The following is a 10,304-nucleotide window of genomic DNA, read 5'->3' as shown; positions in this document are numbered from 1 at the left end:
GTGGTACCTGGTTAACTTCACTTATGATCCCACTGAGAGTAAAGTCACTGCTTTTGTCTTAACGATACGCAATGCTTCGGTATACACTATATAGCCAATCATTGCGCTGGGGTTGAATCACCACGGGACTATACTCTATCCAATAGAACATAGAGTATGGGCACAACACGAAAATAAATGGCAAACCGTCGATGTTGATGCATGCACGACACGAAGCCAACAAGGATTTATTTGTGAGAGTAATACCATTAAAGCGCAAGACATTTGTCTTGACACTGAACAAAATGTTTGTCATTTCGAAATACATCCCAATGAAATTCAAAAATCTGTGCTTAGATATGTTGGAAAAGGATGTGCTTGTATGAGAACTCTTTGTAATTCTGTACTGATAGACGACATTGTTATAGATATAAATAACCACTCGAACCTTTGTGTTCGTAACTTTACTAACATTATTGGATGCGACTTTAATTGTTCAGCTCCTGTCACATCTCATCAATTGCTGCAATCTGACTATACACTGACTAATGATCTACTACTCGCTCCTATCGGAATGAACCTTAAGTTAGTGAAAAAGCTGCTACACCATGATGACTTGAAGCAGTTGTTGATCCAGGCCAAAGAGAGTGGACAAAAGACTCTAATTACCATCCACCATGATGCGGAAGAAGTCCATCAAGTGCTAGAAAGAGTCAAGAAAGATGGAAGACATGAATGGTGGGACACTCTCTTTGGATGGTCACCAACCGCCACAGGGATTCTCAACAGGATGCTCCACCCTGTTGTGATCTTGCTAATGCTCACGATATTATGTTTTGCTTTGACAATTGCTTTATATGTCAGGCTTTGGATTATGATGAAACGCTTAACTCATTTGATATCCCCACAAGATATATATGGACTCGACAACCCTCACTCAAAGACTATATGGGATATTCCCAATTCCCTCTAAGTATCGTGAAGCTTGAGTGACTATAGTCACGAGGTGGAATATGTGGGATAATTACTGAATATGATTTAGAAATTAAACTTATGTTTAAAAATGTAGCATTGCTCACACATAAAGGAAAAACGGACTTTCAGGGTAAGATGCAGCTGCATGTGGTATGCCAGGAATTCACTCCACAGCGGTTCCCGTGGCAACACTGCTTGACGGAGGATGGAGCAGAGTGGAGATTCTGCAGCCAAACTCTGTCCCAACACCAGCAGAGATGGGAACTAGGTGGTACTTAAAACTGATAAGCTGCATACTTGCTGCCCTGAGCCAACGGCCTGTCATCTTTTGACAAAATGCTGTCCTTTGTGTGAACTTTGCTTCATTATAATGCATTTTAATACGAAAACACACCTCCACCTCCAATGCTACCCGCCTCCAAAGTGAGACCACCCCTCTTTGAGCATGCTCTTTGAATTTTTTGTGGCATATACCTTTAAAAGCGAAGCGAGGAAAGTTTACACCAGTAACAATAAAGGTATGTATGACTAGAGTCACTCAAGCTCCACCTTGAAAGTGAAAAATAGTATAAAAATGACCCCAAAAGTGGGGGCTTTAGGGAAGACATCATCGTGGAGGAGCCGAGGAAGACCCCATCAGCTGACTACTCTCGACTCCTGGGACCGGTCGACGGGCTGGACCTTTCCTCCCCCCTCATAGGGACGCCTTTGGGTAAGACTTGCACTGTATCCAGTGCTTCCCCGGGAAAATTAGGAATCTCTGTATAGAGTTACTCTTTACTTTTATACTTTAAAGCCAGGCTGTATTATTCATAACTTTGTCGCGCCATTGTATACTTTATTATTTGCACGTGTTTTTGCAGACAGTGTATCTACCACTGGTGATCCACAAGAACCTGTATCTGTTGCTTTAATAAACTGCACTGTTCAAGTAGCTAATCGTAAATCTCTCATTGGACGCGACCAGCTCCCTCAGTGTGGCCGTGCTAGTTCGTGAGCACGATTAGACTGAAGGTGCAGTGCACTATTAGTGCATCCGGAATCGTGATTATACAATATATTGAATGCGACCGGACTGATAGTGGCAAATTGGGCATCACTCAGAATCTAAGCCCAGCCGCACCCAGCCCCTCTAATATCTGAGGACCAGCTGGAAAGCAAGGGGGTTTATTTTCTGCCAAATTATTTTACCCTTTCACGCAACATAGTGGCAACCGATATTGGCATGGATTGGTCATTTGGTTTAGCTGCAGTGTCTATCGCTGTGGTTGGAGTGGCTGCAGTGTCTGCCACTAGGGTTGGAGTCGCTGCAGTATCTGTTGTCGGGTTTGGTGCAGCTGCTGTGTTTGGCGGTTGAGTAGCACCAGCAGCTGTGTTGTCTATTGCTGTCGGGGTTTGAGTAGCTGCTGTACTTGTCGCTGGGGTTGGTGTAGCTGCAGTGCTTGTAGTTGGCATAGCTGCGTTGTCTGTTGCTTTGCCATCAGATCCAGAGACTTTTTTTTCCCTTTGAAGGTGCTGGATAGTGTTGAGCAGGGCTCTGTAGGCGTAGGCCAAGCCCCAGCACGTTGCCATGGTTTGTCCCTCTCTGGTATTACTAGGACAACAACACACCTCCTTTAAGTGTTTTACTAGTTTTTCTGGATTTTGCAATTTTTCAGTGGTGAAGTTCCAAAGCACTGGAGGGGCCCACTGGCCTAGATTCTTGCCCATACTATCCCACACACCCTGCCACTCATGACTGTCCAGCCTCGGGGAAAATCTCTTGGTGGTCCTCTTATATCGTTGTCTAACCCTAGACCAGACCCAAACACGACACTGCTTAACTTTCGAGATCAGATGAAATAGGGTGTTCTCAGCATGTATGTGTGCCAACGTGCTGGTCCCCAGCACAAGCAGCAGGCAGGTCCCAAAGTTATTCACAGGGCATCCAAAACCTTTTGAACTCTCAAATGCTGCTGTAAATAGCCTGGTGGCGGAACAGGGTGGGGTGGGGTGTAAGGGAATGTCTCCTTCATAGGTTGACCCCCCGAGAAAAAAAACCGTGTGTAATTGCTGAAAAATTCCATTATATACCTCCCAAAATATAGAGGTGATGACCACGCTGGGAATGCAAGCCAGACCAGTTTCAGGATCAATGAGTCTATTGAATTACAAGTTATTACCACGAAGTACAGTGAAACAATAACCTTAGCCCAGGCCCCCCAGCTGATAAACACTAAAACAGGAAATACTGGCTGTAAGGTATGACATGCTGAAACTCTGAGATCAAGCGCAACAACTCTGAGAGTAAATAAATCAGCATTGTGAGGAGTGACTATTAATTTGAAACAATGAATGCTTATCACAAAAACGATTAGACACACTCTGGTCAGATCTGTCGTTATCTCAACCTTTCGTGCCCCACGTTGGGTGCCACAAAGAACTGTCCTGGTTTAAGCCCAGATAGTAACTCAGAACCATGCAGCCACTCGCTCACTCCTTCCTTCCCCTCCACTCCGGATGGGTTGGGAGGAGAATCGAAAGAATGTAAATCCCACGGGCTGAGATAAGAACAGTCCAATAACTAAAGTATAATATAAAACTACTAGTAGTAATAATAATAATTATAAGGGAAACAACGAAGAGAGAGAATATAAAACTAAAAGGGGAAAAGGAAAAAAAAAAACAAAACAAAAAACCAAGTGATGCACAGTACAGTTGCTCACCACGTGCTGACCGATACCCACACCGACCCGAGCAGCGATCTGCCCTTCCGGGTGACTCGCCTCAGTTTATATGAACACAGCACTGTATCAGCTACTAGGAAGGAGAAAAATAACTGTTACAGCTGAACTCAGGACTGCCTTAGAGCGGTAGCTGAAATGAGTCGAGGGACCAACACCGGTGACACCGTGCGCTGAAACTGGTGGAAGTGCGCACCTGTGTGGAGTGAGCGTGTAAGGGAGTGTGGATCCGCCGACAGAGCCTGCCCGGGCACCGGGTGTCACGGGGACTGCAGAGACGGCACACCGCACACTTCCACGTTAGAAAATATAAATAAAGATAAATTAAAACACGGGAAAATTAGAGAAAGAAAGGAAACACCAGGCAAAGCGCTGCTCGACAGCCGCACCGAGGAGTGTACCAAGACCCACCTCGCCTCGTCGTACGCCGCTCCCGCGATCACCGTCTTACTGCGGGGCCCCGCGGGACACCTACCCGGGGCCGGGACCGACAGCGGCTCCGCGCTGCCACCGATCTCCGCGGCCCCGCCGTCCTGCCGCGCGGTAGATACGCCGCCGCCGCTTCCTCACTTCGCCGGCACAGCCCGCAGCCGCCCGGGCTGAATGGAGCAGCACCTCTGAATTCCTCAGCAACCACGCCGCGTGCCCCACCACCCCTCCACACCCCGTCCCGCCCCGCGCTGACGGACAGCTCCCCGGACCAATGGAAGAAGGGGAGGGCATACCGCCGGCCGCAGGATAGCCAGTCACGCTCGGGGACGGGCAGGGGCGGGACCACGGGCTGCTGGGGAGTGTAGTGCGTGCCGCGCCCGCCTCGGTCCTGCCGGGATCCCTCGCAGAGACACCGAGGAGATCGCTCTCTGCCTGTCCCGTCCCATCCTGCCGCCCCGCAGCGGGGCTGCTCGTGAAAGTTCAGCCTGTGCCCCGCCGTTTGGCAGCGGGGCTGTGGCCGCTGCCGCCGGGACTGAGCCCCGGAGGGAGGGAGCGGGGCGGGAGGCGTCGGTGTCGCCTGCCTCGGCCTGCCCGTTTTAAAACACTCACCGCTCTACGCGTCTCCGCGTCCGTCCCGCTGGGGCCAGCGGCGAGAAGACTCAGGGCCGGGGGATGCAAAAGTTGCAAGATTTAAAAAAAAAAAAAAGTAGTTAAATCGCTTCCGTCCCCCCGGGAAAGGCGCGGCTGAGCGAGGGGGTCCTGCCCCGTGGATGCCTGGTGGCGGGGGACGCGGAGCCCCGCGGAGGGCAGGGTCCACGGCCGCGGGAGCAGCGCCTTGCCTCAGCCGCGAAGGGAAACAAGCGAGAAGGGAATAATTCGGGATATGCTCCTGTGGGGAAATTTATCTGGTGGAATCAAAGGAGATTACATCTCCTCCTGATCGGCGGGGATTTATCCCGCTCGCACAGCTGCCGCAACAGGTCCGGTAGCCCCAGGCGGCCCCCGCCCGGCTGCGCATCCCCGCACCGCCGGTCCGGTCCGGTCTGGGCTGCGGCGCGGCGCTTCCCCGCTGAAAACCGCCTTTTTTATTTAGAAAAGAAAAACTAACACCACCATTCACACACACACCGGTCTATTCCACCTCCAGTGATTTAGTGGAGGAAGGGGCAGAGAGCAAGAGGATAGGTGGCTGCCCAGAGGGGGAGCCGGACGGCTAACAAATCTTATTAAATATCTATATTTTTTTCATATACTGATTGGTTTGCATTCCGGCGCATCGCGGCTACGCACGGTATTTAGCACATGCAGAAAGTTGGGGCCGATCTCAAACGGCTCGGCGGTGTCTGCAATCCAGGAGCCGGCGCGCTTGAGCTTCCGAGCGCGGGGAGGGCCGAGGGAAGCGCGGAGCCCTCCCGCTAGTTGGGCAGGGCCGCGCAGCCCAGCGGGGTCTTGCCAGTCCTTCCACTGACAACACCCCGCGAAGGAGGAGCCTCGCTGGGCCGCGCAGAAGGCGTCAGGAGCTGCAATTTCCAACTTAGCATCTTAGCAGGACCCTTCGGAAAGCGAGAGCGAGGAAGAAGAAAAAATAAAAAAAAAACAAAACCAAAAGCCCCCTAGTGCAAGGGGGAGAGAGAGAGCGAGCGAGGGAGAGGGGAAAAAAAAAAAAAAAGAGGGGGAAGCGGGGAGGGGGGGGGTTGGAGAAAAAGGAGGAAGCGGTGCCGGGCTGCAGGCGAGCGCGGAGCGGTAGCCCCGGCTCGGAGCAAGGTGCCGCCGCTGCCCAGCTGGCGAGGCCGGAGAGGCGCCCGCGAAGCCCCTGCCGCAGCGGCCGCAGCGGCCCCATCCCGGCAGCGCGGCGGCTCCCTCCCGGCGCTTGGGCTCCGGGGTGTATGTGTGCGCCTGGCCATGTCGTATCCTCAGGGTTACTTGTACCAGCCGTCAGCATCCTTGGCTCTATACTCCTGCCCGACGTACAGCACCAGCGTGATCTCTGGACCGAGGACCGATGAACTTGGGAGATCTTCTTTGGGCTCCGCTTTTTCCCCTTATGCCGGATCTACCGCCTTTACCGCCCCTCCCTCGGGTTACAACTCCCACCTCCAGTACGGCGCCGACCCGACCGCCGCCTTCACTTCCTACGTGGTAAGAGCAGCCCTAGGCAGCCGGCACCGTGCCGGGTACGGCGGCATCCCGCGGGCTCCTGAACCCCCTTCCCCCGGGCCTGCTTTTTGTTGGGATTTTATTTTTGAGATACTGGGGACAAAAGGGAGCACGGCTCCCCGCCTTACCGCTCAACTTTCCCGCATCGATGGCGGCAGCAGCGGGGGGAGCCGCCGGCACGGCCCGGGAGAGACTGGGCTGGGGCAGGAGGGGACCGATTTCACACACCACCCCCCAAAAAAAATTTATTTTTTTTTTTTTTTATAAAACAGCAATCGTAATTCCACAAAAATCAGCTTGTTGCGATTGAAAAGGGAATGAACCCAGCAGCGGCCGGCGATGGGAGAAACCTGGGCGATTAACCCTGGGCAACTTTCCCCTGCACGGCGGTAATTAGGCTGCTTAAATATTGCAGAGCTCTAATCCCACGGCCGCGAGCGGCTCCGCGGGCGCTGCGCGGGGAAGGAAAGGAGAAAAGGGCACCGCCGTGCACACCAGCGGAGCCGGCCCGGGGCATCCCCGCCGCAGAGCTGCGGCCGCAGCCTGTGCCCCGCGGTTCCCTCAAACCCTAGGAGTTTTGCTCAGCTTCTCCCCTCGGTTTAGGGTGTAGGCAGAGTTTCACAGTGTCTTCTTTCCTTTTTCTGCTCTTCCTTCTTTATTATTTCTTTTTCTCTTCTCTCCTTTCTTTTCTCGTTTTCCCTTTATTTTCCTCCTCTTCCTCCCGCCCCTGGCCTGGCAGACTTGCGGCCCGGCCCGGCCCGGCTCGGCTAGGCCGCCTGGGCCCGGCAGGTTGCCCGCCGCGATCGCAGCGCGGTGGGGAAGGGTGCCCCCGCCGTTTTCCGCCCCACGCCGCGCTGCCCACTCGCTTTTCCGTGTCTGCATTTGGGGGAAAGGCACTGTATTGCTGCAGGCGGCCGGTGGCCTCATGGGGCCGGAGCCTCACGGCCCTTCCACCCGTTCTCCCGAGAAGGAGCCGGGGGAGAAGGCGGGCAGGGCCCGGGACCGGGCGCTGCCCTTGCCGTGTCATTGCCGCCCCGCGGCCACCTGACCTCTCCCGCCGGGCCGCTCTCCCCTCTCTCCCCAGGGCTCGCCCTACGACCACACGCCTGGCATCGCCGGCTCCCTGGAGTACCACACGTACGCGGCGCCGCTCGGCTCCTACCCCTACGGGGACCCCGCGTACCGCAAGAACGCGACGCGGGACGCCACGGCCACCCTCAAGGCCTGGCTCAACGAGCACCGCAAAAACCCCTACCCCACTAAGGGCGAGAAGATCATGCTGGCCATCATCACCAAAATGACCCTCACCCAGGTCTCCACCTGGTTCGCCAACGCGCGGCGGCGGCTCAAAAAGGAGAACAAAATGACCTGGAACCCGCGGAACCGCAGCGAGGACGAGGAGGAAGAGGAGAATATGGACCTGGAGAAGAACGACGAGGACGAGATCCAGAAACTGGAGGACAAAGGGGACCCCGGGACGCCAGACGCAGGTAGGGCTGCGGGCTCGGCCGGGCCACCGCGGCCTCGCCCTCGGGGCTGCCCCCAACCCAGGGCAGCGGAGGGGCGGCCTGATCCCCCGAGCAGGCGGCCGGGGAGGGGGGAGCCGGGGGGCAGCGCTGCGGGACTGGAGGCGGCGGAGCTGGGGAATGGAGGGGGGGGCGGCGAAGTGGATGGGCTGGTTTGGGGGCGTAGGGCGAGCCCGAGAACTACCCCCCCCCCCCTTTGCCCCCCCAGGAGAGGCGGATCCCAAAGCAGCGCCAGGCTGCGAGCGCCTCCAGGAGTCCCCCAGCCCCCGGGAGGCCGAGGGCGGCCTCAGCGACTCGGATTGCAAAGAGCCGGCGGAGGAGCGGCTCGACTGGCCGCTCCTCCCCCCCAAAGCGCCCGGCGCTTCCCTGCTGGGGCCGTGCCCGGCGGGTCGCGGGCCGCCACCGGCGGGCGGCGAGGAGCCCCCGCTGTACCGCCCGCCCTCCGCCGCCGCCGGGCCGCCGCACGCCGCCGACCTGCACCCGCTGCTGTCCGCCGCCATCGGCTCCTCCGTCATCCACTCGCCGCAGCAGTCGGCCATCGCCAAGCCCAAGCTCTGGTCCCTGGCCGAGATCGCCACCTCGGCGGACAAGGCGAAGGAGAACGGCGGCGAGCCGGTCCCCCCCGGCCCTGCTGTGCTGGGCGGCGGCGGCCCCTCGCGCTCTTCTCCGCGGCCGCGCTCGCCGGCGGCGCAGTGCCTATTTCCCAACGGGGCGGTCCTGCCGCGGCCGCTCTACTACACGGCGCCCTTCTACTCCGGTTACACGAACTACGGCTCCTTCGGGGCCCTGCACGGGCACCCTGCCGGCGGCCCCGCCGCTGCTGCCCCCGGCGCCCACTTCAATGGATTAAACCAGACTGTCCTCAGCAGAGCTGAGAGTCTGGCTAAAGACTCTAAAATGATCAGGAGCCAGTCCCAGGTAGACCTTTGCAAGGACTCACCTTACGAACTGAAGAAAGGTATGTCCAACATTTAATATCGGCTTTCTCCTCCTTACCCCCTCCTGGGACTGCGGTGGGTTTTTTTGTTGTTTTTTTTTTTGTTGTTGTTGTTGTTGGGGGTTTTTTTATTTGTTTGTTTTATTGTTTGGTTGGGGTTTTTTTAATTTATTGAGAAAAATAATAAATTGCTTTCGCAGTTATTTTTCCACTACCAAAAAGAAAGCAAACAGAAAGAGACTGGCTCCCCCTTCCCTCCCTCCCAGCACCCCTCCAAAAGTTTATAGGGTCTATTGGAAATGGCTGGGTGGAAGACGCCCAGAAATGTCTTAAACAAGTGAAAAGCAAGCCACACGCTCTCCCTCACACACAAAGAGGAAAGATTTGTATTAAATTTTATTCTGTATATTTAATATAGCTCTTTTTGTATTTAAATTGATAATACAGTGTCTTTGAAGTAAATTATGAAATCAAGACACCTGTACAGGCATTAATGTTTTCGTAATACAAATATTTACATTTCTGTGTCTTTTTCCGAATTGTTTTATAGTTTTAAAATATATACATACAAGTTTAATTTAATTTTTTTATGCATATTGGTTTTTTCCTTGGGGTTATGCCGAAAGAAAAAAGGAAATCGGTTATACTCATTAGGTACAAAAACTGCAGCCGCCTTTGTAAAATGCAAATATTTAATTAAAAGATTTTTAACAGAATCAAACCCACTCTTTTTTTGCAACGGGCAGATAGGTGCATGGCTGCGGCAATCCCGCACGCTGTAAAGAGGCGCGGTTCTCCATTTAGGACCTTACAGTAGCACCTGAGCCTTTTTCAAAGGGACTGACGGTTTCTAAGAGGGAAGCGGGGAGCGGCGCCACGGGGACGGCAGGAGGGACGCCGTTTCCGGAGGCGAAGACTTCAGTCGGGCCATGCACACAGGCACTTGTTAGAAACACCAACCTGAAGCGCAGTCCCGTCTTTTAACTTAATTACTTCCAATCCATGTCGCGTTTTATGCAAAACAATCAGCTGGTGAATTTTGCTAATGAATTCGATTTTCTGCCAGATTTAGCCCGCGTCGCTGCTGCCGAGGTGCGGCGGCCGGGGACAGGGATTGCACAGGCAAAGGCCCTCGGTGCGGCGGGGGACGCCCTGGCCCCGGCCCCAGCCCCTTCCCCCTCTCCCCGCCCCCCTCCGTTCTGCACCGCTTCCCCCGGCCCACGGGACGAGCGGTCATCCGCGGCCGCGGGCGCGGTGCTTCCCAGCGCTGGCAGGTAGGTGTCACACTCGGCCCGAGTTTGGCTCCCTCCGCCCGCTCGCCGGTGCGGGAGCCCCGCGGGGCCGCCGCGCTCCCCGTCTGCAGCGGATGGTGGACGGCGGCGACTGCCGGGGCGGGGAACGGGCCACCGGTGCGCTCCCAGCCGCCAGACGTGCCCGGTGCGCGGGGACGGGCTCCCTCCGCGCGTTTCCGCCGCTCCCCAGCCCGAGCGGGACGCCCAGCTCGGCCCCAAAGTCAGTCCCGGTGGCGCGGTGATCGAGCATCCCGACCCTCCACCCCCGAACAAATAACGGCGA

At 55.5% G+C, this 10,304-nt stretch overlaps 1 protein-coding gene across 2 annotated transcripts; it reads left to right on the top strand.

Moving 5' to 3' along the window:
* Nucleotides 1-6,005: 6,005 nt before the first annotated feature.
* On the top strand, nucleotides 6,006-8,767 carry LOC115619048 (iroquois-class homeodomain protein IRX-5-like). 2 transcript variants are annotated; one of them, XM_030511063.1, is made up of 3 exons: nucleotides 6,006-6,248; nucleotides 7,351-7,756; nucleotides 8,001-8,767. In XM_030511063.1, the coding sequence occupies exons 1-3, from the start codon at nucleotides 6,012-6,014 to the stop codon at nucleotides 8,765-8,767; spliced, it is 1,410 nt and encodes a 469-aa protein (XP_030366923.1). In that variant the 5' UTR covers nucleotides 6,006-6,011. The 2 variants fall into 2 exon arrangements, with proteins under 2 accessions (XP_030366923.1, XP_030366922.1); XM_030511062.1 differs by having other exon boundaries at nucleotides 6,012-6,248; nucleotides 8,004-8,767.
* Nucleotides 8,768-10,304: the final 1,537 nt, after the last annotated feature.

The sequence above is a fragment of the Strigops habroptila genome, chromosome W (assembly GCF_004027225.2).
Source record: "Strigops habroptila isolate Jane chromosome W, bStrHab1.2.pri, whole genome shotgun sequence".
NCBI classification, from domain to species: Eukaryota; Metazoa; Chordata; class Aves; order Psittaciformes; family Psittacidae; genus Strigops; species Strigops habroptila.
This window is presented reverse-complemented; position numbering and strand designations above follow the sequence as displayed.

Excerpts from the sequence above, each read along its gene's own strand:
- LOC115619048 (XM_030511063.1), top strand. The coding sequence starts at position 6,012 with ATGTCGTATCCTCAGGGTTACTTGTACCAGCCGTCAGCATCCTTGGCT. Across the intron at positions 6,249-7,350 it reads CCGCCTTCACTTCCTACGTG|GGCTCGCCCTACGACCACAC; the intron begins GTAAGAGCAGCC and ends CTCTCTCCCCAG. Across the intron at positions 7,757-8,000 it reads CCCCGGGACGCCAGACGCAG|GAGAGGCGGATCCCAAAGCA; the intron begins GTAGGGCTGCGG and ends TTGCCCCCCCAG.